A 13,695-nucleotide genomic window follows, 5' to 3' on the forward strand; every position below is an offset into this window, starting at 1 on the left:
TCGTATTGACAACGTATTAGAACTCACATATCGCAAAACAGACAACAGCTTTTAAATAATGACTTCACAAAAATCTATTTTAGGAATTTTCGAATTTGGACCACATAACCTGAAAGAGCAAAATAAAATCCTCTAAGTATGCAAAATTAATTAAATTAAATTTTTGCTTTTTTATGGCCATTTTAAAATCAATAAAATGTTTTACAAATTTGCCAAGGTATGGCCAGCCTCTTTCCCCAGCAAATAACTGGATCAAGCAGCTTTAAATTGTCGTGGTGTATTTGGAGGGAGGGCACTGAAAAAAAGCGAAACAGAACGGAAACTGTTGTGTATTCCAAGTCGTTTTAGTAAGAATTGTAGATTTTAAACAAACGACATACAGATAGACAATATTTAAACATGATTTCTTCACGACAACAGATAACAGAACAAAACTAAAAGCTTCAAACCAGGTGTTTGCATTGTAAAGCAAAGGAAGGCAAAAATTGGACGGCAGCAAATCATTAGCTAATGAGCTAAAATGCAAGATGGTGACGCTTCGACTATAAGACTATTGAAATAAAATTTGAAAATGGCTTTGAAAAAAGCAAACATTTAGTAAACTAAAGCTTTTCGTCTGCCCTCTTCAGAGTTTAAAACATCAGAACATAGATCGAAAACTCTACGCTAGGAAATATATATACCCAGTTGTGACTCGAAATAGGCCAATCAGAAGCATGAGCACATGACTGTTGAGGTTGACCAATCAGTGCCGCTTGCCTATCGAGAATGTTACCAATGGAGTCCTAAGGTGAAAACGAACTCCTTTTGTCTACACAGTGGCGGTTTCTTCGTGCTTATGTAGATAGATTCATGTGCTCGTGTTTCTGATTGGCCTATTTCGATCCACAACTGGGAATATATATATTTCCTAGCGTAGAGTTTTCGATCTATGTTCTGACGTCAGGCTTTAGTTTACTAAATGTTTGCTTTTTTCAAAGCCATTTTCAAGTTTTGTACCACCAAAAGATTGTTTGAAATGAAATTTACGGTTACTGACGTGGAGGATATAGAAAGTATACCCTGATAGCTTCAAGCAACACTCACGTATTCGCGATGTAATGTCTTGATAACGTAGGATGGTTAACTGAACTCGTACTTTATCTAAAATCTCTCTAAAAACGTTGAAAGGCTTTGCCTTAAGTAGTACCGAATAAGCTACGGCATCGGAACCGGATTGACTCACTTTATGGGCCGAGACATGAATATCGGTGATCGGGGCTCCTCTGTGGTCTTTAAGCATCCGGACGGTCATTCCGGTGGCAGGGCTGCTTACCGCCAGCGACCCATCCTCGGCGCCACTTATTATCACACGACCTGTAGCGATGGAAATTGATCAAAATCAAACGCATTTAATGAGTATTAACAACTGACAGGGATTGCATGTGTTGCTGTAAAGCCTTTTTAACAGAGAGTTTCACGTGCACAGTTAAAATATATATATATAAGAAACTCATTTTTCGGATCAAACTGTACAGTTTCTCATAAAAGGAATAGGGTTAGGAATAGATTGTGTAAAGTCTGATAAGTTTGAAGAAAGATAAGATGACGAAAACAGCAGGACTAGTCTGGAAAGAATGTAAATTAGACTTCAATACAGATAACAATGTGATTTTATATGTCAGTTTTTCAATTCAGTAGCTTGGAAGGTGGTTTGTTTTTGAAAACTGCTTTTTAGCACAAGCTGTTAAAGAGCTTCCAAGGTCCAAAAATCACAACGTCTCTTTCTGTTTGAAACCAATGTGAAATTTTTTAATGATTTCGATGAATTAAATTATTTCCGAAGATAGAGTGTAAAAAGTGTTGTTAAAGGGCTCTGAAAGTGCCAAAACACAGAATAAAGGCGAAACAAAGCATGCCCCCAGTGACGTCAGAAGGTGTTGCTGATGTTGCTCAGGGAGCATGTAAACCCAACTGGCTAGCGATGGAATGGAACAAAAGCAAGTGTTGTATTAGGCGAAAGCAAAGTTCATGACGAGAAATGTTTAAATTGATGAAAAATTTAGCCTGCAGTTTCTTAAATGTGAGCTTCCTGTATGTGAGTTTTTTCTGCACTTGACAAGTTTTGGGCGACAAGGTAATCATATACAGAAGGAAAATCCATTAGAATCTGAGAAATTTATAAGAAGTTTCTTAGTCTGAGAAAACATCCAAGGAACGTTTTGCCGGAGCAACCATTCTTTAAAATAAAAAAATTGTCCAGTAACATTCTAGTAAGAAGTAGGAGGCAGTAAACTTCTCCAGAAGAAATTTACATAATGCAAAAATTGACAAATGTGTTATAGGTTTGTGTCGAGGAACATGTTGATAAACTTCACAAAGCTCGGGAATTAATTATTATGACAACTTGAATGACATACATCTTTGGAATGAAATCTCATCGTCTTTCTAAAATAATCTCGTCGTTATTCGTTGAACAGCGAGCAACCGTTTGCAAAAAGAGCAGGTGCAATAGACACTCGAATGTTGTATGCAGGAAAAATGTGCTTTACTGAGATAGTAGCTAGAAGAAATGATCGTATAGAAATAGTGAAACAAACCGTCTTGAGAAAAAGAGATGGCATTGACTTTCACCGGGTGTGGTTGCAGTTTCAGAACCATTTCAGCAAGGCCGAGATCAAACATTCTGACTGTACCATCACTGTAGCCAGCCACACATTGTGATGGTCGTGATTTTGTAGCCAACTTGGGGCGGATCGTGGTCTCATGTCGTCCGTCTTGAGTGAGTGTGTGCAAAGGAGTTGGTTGCGGGACTGGCCTGAAAGCAACAGCATTGCAGTGCTACGAGAGACAGAGGATACCAGATAAAAGCAGACAATTATCTGGCTGTGGTTAATCCTTTAAATCGTATTGCTTATCAAATTTACTTGACACTTAGGCCCAAACCAATATAGTTACTTAGAAAAGCTCCCCGTATAATTATACTCTGCTCGTGTTAAAAGCAGCATTTGGAGTGACAACGAGTTTGGTCGTCTGTATCGATAATAAAGGTTTGAAACGTAGTCATTCATGAAGCTCTTTAAAAGTTTCACGGCATACTTGACCAATCTCTAGAATCACATGCAGTTTCATGCATTGTTTGAGACTGGAATTGCTTTTTGTGGCAAAAACAGAGAGATGAATAAAATGGGGGAACAAGCAGAACTTGACGCTGCTGAATTGAAGGAAAATAGATGGGAAATTTAGACTGCCGATTATAGGCAATGATATAAATAAGTGTCTCTTTTGCGATACGACCATTTCCTGGAGAAGTTCGAGTTAACTTACTTGATTAAGGACTAAAAATTGCAAAGTTTGCTCGTAAGAATCAGTGTTCCAGAGTCTAAGGCTGCCATCAGAAGCACAAGACACCATGTAATCATCATCATGCCCACCAAAAATGAGCCCATTCACCTACAAAAACGGAAAAAGCTATAGACATTGCCTGGAAACACCGAGTTCGTTGGTTGTGGAACGAGTAGGCTCGGGAAGAGAGCTGCCAACTCCCTGTAATTCCAGGCGCAGGAATCACGAGGTGTTGTCACATCGAGGAAGGACCAGTACACTGCTCGATAAGTATTAAGTATAGTTTCTCAGTGTCCTAAAACTACCTTTGGAAGCTAAGGAACAAATACAATACAATAAAATACAATAAAATACAATAAAATACAATACAATAAAATACAATAAAATACAATAAAATACAATACAATACAATGTGGTGCAATTTTATCAACCATGAAGGGTCACCATCAGAGGTTGCCCTGGGGTAATTGAATTAAAGAGCAGATGACTCATGTTAATTACCCACCTGATCCGTGTGACCAGAGACAAGTCGAATACTTGTTCTTTCTTCCCAACTTATGTACCATAGTGTGCCACCATTAGTACCAACGACGCCAACGTCTAAATTGCCATCAAAAACGGCACTGATGATACAACCATCCAACTGCATCTCGTCATCCATAACAAGAGTGTTTCGGACAAGAGTTTCGCTGAAAAACATTAAGAGATCGCTACTAGACTAACGAAAACCTGACTTTATGTTTATCGTATGATACAAATGATAAGACGCTACTTATAAGACATGATATGGTATCAAATTATACTTTGCTGTATCGTTCTTGACTAAATAACATTGTATGATGTTAAACTGTTGCATTATATTATATCATATTACATTGTAATTTACTATATGCTATTATCTTATATCACTTTATTTTCATTACATCACACAACATGATAATAAATGACATTATATCATACTGTATTGGATTATTACATGCTGTATAATATTTAATAATATCCTATTATACTTCATATACAGTATATGATATTAGGCAGCACCTTATTATATTTATTCATGTTGTATTATATTATCATATTATATTATATCATATTAATTATATCATATCATATCATATCATATCATATCATATCATATCATATCATATCATATCATATCATATCATATCATATCATATCATATCATATCATATCATATCATATCATATCATATCATATCATATCATATCATATCATATCATATTATGATATGATATATGATATATTTTATTATATTATATTATATTATATTATATTATATTATATTATATTATATTATATTATATTATATTATATTATATTATATTATATTATATTATAATATATTATATTATATTATATTATACTATATTATATTATATTATATTATATTATATTATATTATATTATATTATATTATATTATATTATATCATATTATATTATATTATATCATATTATATCATATTATATCATATTATATCATATTATATTATAATATATTATATTATCTTGTATTTCATAATATTGCATTTAATAACATTATATCGTATTTCGTAATATTATATTAAGTGATAATTTACCTGTTTGGGTCTTCTTGTTCCCGTAAACCCGCAACTCCAGCAACGGACCACAAACAGAGATTGTTGGAAGCTCCCCCGGTAATTAATTTATCTTTCTCGGCGATCATTTGGACTGAAATACAAGTTGAAAGGCAAATCAAATTGATGAGGTATTGGTACCCACTCAACATATTCCTTAGTCTACGTCCCCCGCATATTCCTTAGCCCTGGTACCCCCCCCTTTCCAAATGAAGATAGGGTCTACGAATCAAAGAGGCAAAGCTTGATATTGCTATGCTAGATTTCCCAAACATGGTTTAACTGTACCGATGCAACGGAATGCTGGGGTATCAATGCTTCAATTTCCTAGGACTGGCTGTGACTGGTCGATTAGCACTGAGCCAAAACGTTTTACTCCAGAAGTATCGTAATTTTCTAACAAACTACTTTGATTTTCCTATGTCTCCTTTCCTAATCTGTCACGGAAATGTCTTAGAGAGATAAATGTCCTAAAATTCAATTTTCGACAACGGAAACGTAGATAGAAACAGGAAGCTGATATAAGATTGGCAGATAAATTCACTGCTGAATTTACACGATAAAAATCAAATAGACTGAAAGAAGATAGATTGTATATCAGGAAGACACCGATTTAAGTATTTATGCTGATTTATATTTATATTATTATTTAATTATTATAATTAGTTAAGCTTTATCATAAGAAGCCTGCAAAAGATAAATTGAAAGTCTCCGCTTAACGTAAAGCTGGTGTGCATTAAGCCGCTTAAAGGCAAGGGTTCATGTTGTGAATTAGGTCTATCAAATCAAGAACAGGGTTCCAAGCCTCTTCTTAACAAATATGCAAACAATCTTTAAGTGGTACAAAACTTGAAAATGGTTTTGAAAAAAGCAAACATTTGAGTAAACTAAAGCTTTTCGTCTGACACTCTTCAGAGTTCAAAACGTCAGAACATAGATCAAAAACTCTACGCTGTAGTTGTGGATCGAAATAGGTCAATCAGAAACGCGAGCACATGACTGTTGAGATTGACCAATCAGTGCCGCTTGCCTATTGAGAATGTTACCAGTGGAGTCCTAAGGTGAAAACGAACTCCTTTTGTCTACACAATAGCGGTTTTTTCGTGCTTTTGTAGATAGATTCCAAAACTGCTAGATGGAACGACGATCGGGCTTTACCAATAATCCGAAACATGTCGCCATTATAGTTTTTTGCACAATCTGGGTTTTCCAGTAAATGCTGCCCGATGGCAGAATCGCAGGTTTTAATTGTACTTTGAGATCTGCAAGACCGAGGTGGCTGTTCTCTTTGGGGATGGGTTTTGTAGCCAGAATCACACTGGCACGTAAATTCATATATTACGGAACTCCTTTGTGTGGTAGGAACACAGTCCTTTGAATGGATTGAAGGGCCTTTTTCGTACTGTAAACAATACGTGGATTCACTGCAAAGAAACAATTTGCAATGGCCTGCTTTATTTGACTTTCAAAACGCAGGGAACTGTTACCGATCCAGGGTAGTTTTAGGTAGCCCGGGCACTTTTGCGGACCAAATTTTAAATCAGCCAAGAAATTTTCTATCTTTCCCTTAATGTAAACTGAAATGACATCCTCTGGACAGCAGTTCTCCAGAAAGATCTTAGTTAGTTTTTCAAGTTCCGAGTCGAGTTTAGACTTGGAATAAATCATCAGTGCCTTATTTATAAGCGTTTTGGCGAGGCTGATTTTTGTTTATTTTGGGCAAAACGAACTCCATTGAGTGTATAACCCCGAAAATGTGGGTTCACGGTATATACTGGTGAGAAATCCGGCGCCAGACTTTTCAACCAAAACATTTAGAAATGTTAAGGAGTTATTTTCTTCCTTTTTAAATGTAAACTGTAGGGCTGGGTGAAGGCCATTAAGGCGTTTTAGGAAAATATCACACTCAGCCTCTGTTTTGAAGATGGTATATGTGTCATCCACATACCGAAAATAGACACCTTGCTTTTGGTCGTAGTCGAACAAACGCTCTTCATGAAAGCCAACAAAGATATTGGCCAAGGCAGATCACAGAGGGCTACCCATAGCGACACCATCCTTTTGATGGTACATTTCATTGTTAAAACTGAATTGAACTGAACGTGTTTTCGATCTATGTTCTGAAGTTTTAAACTCTAAAGAGTGTCAGACGAAAAGCTTTAGTTTACTCAAATGTTTGCTTTTTTCAAAGCCATCTTAACAAATACTTTGCCGTCAATCATGATAGAAATGGGAATTCGCAAAATAATTACATATAAATCACTGTCTCGTGTTTGATTGTTTGTTGGATAATTTTTCGGTGCAAGAATCAAACAGTTATACTTAGACCATTTATCTTTCAATTTGACCTAAGCAGTAATATTGAAACATGAAATAAAACTTGCTGCCTTAGCTGATAGATTCTCTAGGAGCAGCTTGGGCCTGTGCAATTAAATATTGGAAGAAACGTGAGGCTGAGTCAAATAAGCGTGGGATTAAGTTCGTTTTTCGCAGCTGTTGCAAACTTTACAGTAAAAATCAGCCGGAAATAGAGCAAAGATTTGAAGTATAAATATTTCATAGCGTTTTTCACGTACAAACAGCGATGTTTGTTATCCAAACGTGAAAATGACAGCAAAACCAGCGTTGATTGCTTCATGATTGACGTCTTTGCGATTAAGAGAGCGGCATTTAGATTTTTAGTGTAAATGCCGCTAATGATTACAGTGAACAGTTTTTGTCGCAGGCAGCAATTATGACCCAAGCTATTCACCCCGTCACATTTCTAACACGTGTGTGTGTGAATATTTGCAATATATAAGACTGAATAACCTCCAGTCAAAAATATCTGATAAAAACTCAGAACTGATAAAATTATCGTGAATAGATAGATATGCTTGGATTAGTAGATACGAGGTAAAAATCATGTAAAAGGCCATGTTTACTAACGTATCTCTGAGTTGTCACTTTTCCAATGCATAAAGCAAGAGTTATGCCTGGTGTCCCAAGCAGATATGACGCCTGAAATGAAAAACAAACTGTCTGTTATCTCAGACTGTTAGTCGTACTGAAAATTATACAAGATATTGGAATCTACATATAAATGGTCAGTCTCTGTCTACATAAACAAGAATCATCAGGCATTAACTCGGTCGAGAGAACCGATGTTTTGAGTCACTATTTCTGCAAGTAAAATAATTTGATGGCATTAAATTCTTTTTTTGATATTTGAACCTTACATTGGCGATACAGCGATATCGAAAAATTCTACATTTTACAAATTGGCCTCTTCAATAATTTTCAGAGATTCACTACGTTTCGTATTGTGGAGTAGTTTCTTAGTCAAGAAACACGCAATTTGTGACTAATTAGTCGCTGCAAACACTGCCCCCAAATATCACCGAAGCTCTATAAATGTTTGCAAGGACAAATTCTACAAACTGACAAATGCTGGTGATGCAAAATTGTTCAGTTTTGTGTCTACAGGAAATGACAGCTTATTTGGGAAATGACTACATTTCTCAATAGAACGTCACTGGGTTAAATTCAATATTTTATTTGCCTCAAATACCTAAGTACCTTAAATAAAAGTTAATAGATGATTTTTGAAATGAAACGATTCTCTAATTTTCATTTTGTGTTAACACAGGCACAGAATAAAGGAGTTAAGAAGTCTCAAATGTGATTGGATTTTAGTATCAGCATTGACAAAAGCAGGTGCTTGCATTAAAAATACGGAATCACCAGCTTCATATACTCATAAAGATTCTATTTACTGGGAAGACTTAACATAAAATAATAAATGTATGAAAACTCTTTTTTGATAGGTGCGGTACAAACTTGTTCCTTAAAAACAAACAAACAACGCAATTGAAATCATCCTTTTGCACGAATCTATTCAGGCGATTCAAAAACAAACCGCCATAACAATAATTGGTTAAACATTTAACTTTATGACGATGCATTCTTGACATGTTTTTTATTCGCTCATCAAACTCGATATCCTATTTATAAAAAAGTCGCCTCACAATTGCAAAAAAACTAATCCATATCTATTTTGTTCCCCATTTTAGTACATATATAATATTAGGAGTAGGATTCAACAAATTTCAAAGTTTGGGTACTTGGAGAATTTCTCAATTTTCTGCTCAAGCAAAAGTGAAGATTGGAATCTTGAAGTTATTTTTCACAAATGCTACTCACGTTTTAGAAAAAACTGACATTAAAGATTGTAGGTCTGGATGGCAAGTTTGAAGAAATGAAAATATATTGCAGGTAGTTTTGTCCTAAAACGATTTATGTCGCAAGAATAAACATGACACTGGCTTGCAAAGGCCCTGACTTTTGGTCCTGGTTTTAAAATGTGCATTAAAAACAGTTTTTTCATATGTTATGTAATGAACACACCATTACTTGCTCCAACGTACAACACGCTGGCTCCAGCATAGGCCAATGATGTCATATCGAAAGTGCTTTCCTGCAACGGAAAGCAAATGTATTTGATAGCAACGAGCCTTCTGACGTAGCTCTACGCTCATAGAATAACACAGTCAATCGCATACTATAGTTTAACTTCATTCAACGCTGGAGAAATAAATATACATTAGTTGACAAATACCAATGTTGGCAAAATTTGCAAAAAGCATTGCTACAGGAGCTTTACACAGTCACGTCCAGAAGGTACATCCCTTTCAGAAAAATGCCCACAAGTCACATTAGAAGAACACACTTGTGGATGCATTTCTTCATATTATCGCCAATTAAGTGGTCAGTTATCAAAAAATCAAATTGTTTGTAAAAGTCCTTTTTCGCAATGCGTCACCGTATATTTCTCACAAACAATTAAAATCTGACCTATAAAGCCCAAAGTGAATATTTGTTATTTAATTCATATCATATTTGATTCCGTCATAAAAAAGCACGGATTTTGACAGTTTTGACTGTGTATGCGATTCAACGAAAGAAAAAGACATTCTGAAATCTACCTGTGAATCATTGAAAATCTCCTCAGGAACTTCTGCCTCGTGTATCTAAAATGTAAGGCAAAATGGCAATTCAGATACCTAAATTTCAGTCAAAGCCTCCAATTTTGTCCAAATTGAAAAATATACCGTTAATGTTAACGTTGAAAAGCGACGAGCCTAAGATTGATCCTTGAGGAACTCCTTGCTTTGTCCCCGACCACTATTAAATCCAATTACTATAATCGGAGTTAATTTTAGTCGTTGTTCTCTTTTATCAGTGACACAATGAGTTGTCACTGAAGCTGTGAGATTTCATTTTTGCTAAAAAAGTATGTGCGATATGAAGCTCTGAAGAACATAATCAAAGACTCTATAAGTTCTGAGGGACCCTTGATAAACAACTCGAGCTCCCAGTAAAAACATAAGATTGATATCCGATATCAATTATCCTACATTGGTACGAAATTCGTGGGTCATCAGATAATCCCATAAAATTGAGCGATTAACTGATTGTCAGATTGCTCTTTCAAACTAAGAGCAAATTAATAGGATTAAGTTAATAAGTCATTTTGATCACAAATCCTTACGATCTATTCCTGCTCAGAGTGGTTTCTGCTATTTTACGTCATATTCATAAAATAATCACTATATGGAGAAGTTCTTTCGTGAAATAATGCTGTTTTGTGCTATCTTCTTTTGGATTAACAAGCCTATTGCAAAATTTTTAGGAAATTCAACATAATTAAATAAAGATGTCACCTGCATATTTAGTCTTCGCCGTGCCTCAACAGCGCCAGTTAAAAGTAATTCCAAAAAAAGTAGATGAACTCAAATTGTCTACTTGTTTGAAAAGAAAATTCATGAAACAAAGAGCCACGATAATTAATTTTGAGGAGGAGATAAGAGAAAAAATGGAGCTGAAAAAACTTACGTTTAGGAAGGCTTGCTGCTTGGTTTCATCCAGTAACCAGAAAAGAACACTGCCATTTTGGCCAACTGTCGCAAATTCGTTCATTGTGAAGGGATCCCAGCTGACCGCATGAATCGGGTACCGGGTAAATGTTGAAACTAGTACGGTATAATCCATGGTGCTCCAAATAACAACGGAACATTCACGATAATCACCGATAGTCAAGAGAAATCGGTCATCGCGAGAATACTGCATTGCAACAACGGCGTTTTTGTGATGATTGATTGACTGCAATAGGCGAAATCAAACAGGGTTAGCAATGAATGACGATGAATGGTGATGAAGATGATTATAATTTAGACGACGAAGGTGATTTATGATACTGATTATGATTGCTTGATTGTGATTGATCAAGATGAGGAGAACAATAACCATGATAGATGAAGGTTTATTATAAAGATGAAGGTCAATCTATATCTTTATTATTATTATTTTAATAAGTAAAAATAGACTGATTTGATAATTTAAAGGAGTTTTTTATTAATATAGAAAACTTGAACATCTATTAAGTGTCCTTCGTCTATATTCTAACTCGACTAGATGTACTGTCAAAGAATCCAAGAGAGTACTTAATATCAGAAATATCAACAGTGAAGAGAGGAGATGGAGGCGAGAATCCCAACATCGAAATTGCAGTATTGTAGATAAATTGAATCATTATTGTATCAGGATTGTCGATAAATTGTGCCGCAATTGTAACAGGGTTATACATTTTTTGAATCACTATTGTGTCAAGAATTGTAGACATAATGTCTTCCTATTGTAACATGATCGTATCACTTGTGAATCAAGAACATAGATGTATTGAATCAGTACCTTGCGACAAAGTCCAGTGGAGACTTCCCACACACAGATTTGGGATTTCTTGGAACTAGGGCCTGCAGCAGAAGCGGAAGCGATGACTTGGCCATCATTTTGAACAGCCATAGTTGATATATCTTCCACATGGTACCGAAGATGCTTCTGTTTTCCTGACGTTAGATCCTCCACAATGACCATACAGCCACAGGAATAGGCAAAAAGTCCTGAAATGTGGGCAAAAATTTCAGCTCATTAAAGTAACATAATGTCAAGGCTTCTAAGATATACTCAAAAAATAGATAAGAAAGCGTTCAAACGATTATCATTAAACATTCATTTAAGAGGCAACGATTCAACAATTATTTGGAATTTATAACCAACGATCTTTTAAATAGCTATCAGTATTAAATTCATCATTGGTTCTCTAAAAACGTGAAGTTAACGGAGCAACTAGAATGTACCTGTTACTGGGTGCCAAATCATGTTACTTCTTCCAAGCCCATCGTATCCTACCACTGAATTGAGCTTCAGACCAGCTTGGTTTGGCGGCGCTGAATACCTCTTCTCTGCCAGCTTTGAGATTTTTTCCCTTGCTTTGAAATGAGCCATGACTTTGGGCGGTGCATGATGGGATATGACGGTTTCCAAGGTGGCAGTTGGCAATGGACTCAAATCATTCACAACAGGTTGTTCTCTTTTCTTGTCATTTGGAGTGGCCTGGAAAATGAAAGATGTACATAAGTTCGATGCTAAGTATAGACAGGAGAAAAGAGAATGCAAGAAAATGTCCCATGTATACCTTCTTTTCACTGGCTGCTTGAAGTTTCCTAAGACAGGGCAATTCATGCTAGGCCCTAGACCATAATTAGGCCCATGATAAGGAAAGTCGCCTTTTAAAATCATTGATGGGTAAAAACCTTTTAGGTAATAGCAGGCTTTCCAAGATTCTGCAAAAGACAACTGGAAATGTCAACAGTGGTTGTCTTTAAGCCAACAAAGAGAGGAATTCGGATACCTGGTCACATTTCCATAGGTCTTCAGCGTTTGTGCTAAATTTCAATGAACAAAAAATACAGCACATTCAGAGGTCTTTAGGACAACTCACTAAGCTGAACTTTAAGCTAAGTTAAGTCAAACTTGGAAGCTTAGTCAAAAACTGCGTAATACGGGAGAGGTGAAATGCAGGTCAGGTTTTTCCAATCTCTTTTTCGACTTAATCAACATCGGTAGTGTATCTCTATGCTGGCGGACATATTGTTGATCCCTACTTATTTGATCTTCAATTTCATCTGTATTTCGTATATTGTAGACATCATTTTGCCGCATTCGAGATCTTTCTGTTCTATTTTCTTTCTGACATGCAAACCCATAAACCCGATACACATAGAATAATCACAATCTTTTTATCCATCTAAATCTTTTCATCTTTACCTTGAATTCTTCGAAAATAAATATTGATCGCCATGCAAATCATACTTACTGGTTTATTCACAGTAAAATCAACAGAAGATTTTTCGGAAGATTCTTCGCTCGAAATGTCCAAGGATTCGTCCATTTTCTTTTCGGGTCTTTCTTGAGGAATCGGGCTGATACTCAAATCAAGAGGCTCATACTCCGTTGGGCGTGGAGCCGCCTTGCGGGGGCGTATCATACTATCTTTGAAGGGGGTCGTGTCTGTTGCATGATCTTCACGCACAACATCCACAAAAGAGTTTGCTATGAAGTGAATAATCGAGTTGTATTGCATAGGATGAATATGAATTAGCAAGCTAAAATTGTCAATAACATGGCTGCGATCGAGTGGCATTTTATAGGATATGCCACAAAAAAGAATAAAATATAACCTAAATCATGGAAAAATTAAGCATCTCAATCAAAGCAAATTGTAAAGATAAATGACATGCGAAAAATTTGATTCAGTCGAGAGGGTAAATTTTTATTCTTGAAAAACAAATTTCGAAAATTTTTGGTCAGATTTGCCAAATGCTTTTTATTTATAAAAATGCGAACAAATTTGGTGATCAGTGGCAAGATGAAAG

General features: G+C 35.7%; 1 protein-coding gene across 1 annotated transcript in view; it reads right to left on the bottom strand.

Annotated features, from left to right (window-relative positions):
- Positions 1 to 13,695, bottom strand: part of LOC135691988 (WD repeat-containing protein 90) — a 48,191-nt gene that overhangs the window by 8,212 nt on the left and 26,284 nt on the right. The window contains exons 24-35 of the mRNA XM_089112007.1: positions 13,137 to 13,372; positions 12,118 to 12,373; positions 11,672 to 11,880; positions 10,817 to 11,083; positions 9,907 to 9,951; positions 9,329 to 9,398; positions 7,871 to 7,942; positions 4,925 to 5,036; positions 3,830 to 4,013; positions 3,307 to 3,432; positions 2,580 to 2,820; positions 1,226 to 1,356 (exon numbers count right to left, since the gene is read on the bottom strand). Coding sequence (XP_088968133.1) covers positions 1,226 to 1,356; positions 2,580 to 2,820; positions 3,307 to 3,432; positions 3,830 to 4,013; positions 4,925 to 5,036; positions 7,871 to 7,942; positions 9,329 to 9,398; positions 9,907 to 9,951; positions 10,817 to 11,083; positions 11,672 to 11,880; positions 12,118 to 12,373; positions 13,137 to 13,372 — 1,949 coding nt within the window. The remainder of the gene's footprint in view (positions 1 to 1,225; positions 1,357 to 2,579; positions 2,821 to 3,306; positions 3,433 to 3,829; positions 4,014 to 4,924; positions 5,037 to 7,870; positions 7,943 to 9,328; positions 9,399 to 9,906; positions 9,952 to 10,816; positions 11,084 to 11,671; positions 11,881 to 12,117; positions 12,374 to 13,136; positions 13,373 to 13,695) is intronic.

This window comes from Rhopilema esculentum, chromosome 13, assembly GCF_057945365.1.
Source record: "Rhopilema esculentum isolate cy_ngs chromosome 13, ASM5794536v1, whole genome shotgun sequence".
Classification (NCBI taxonomy): Eukaryota; Metazoa; Cnidaria; class Scyphozoa; order Rhizostomeae; family Rhizostomatidae; genus Rhopilema; species Rhopilema esculentum.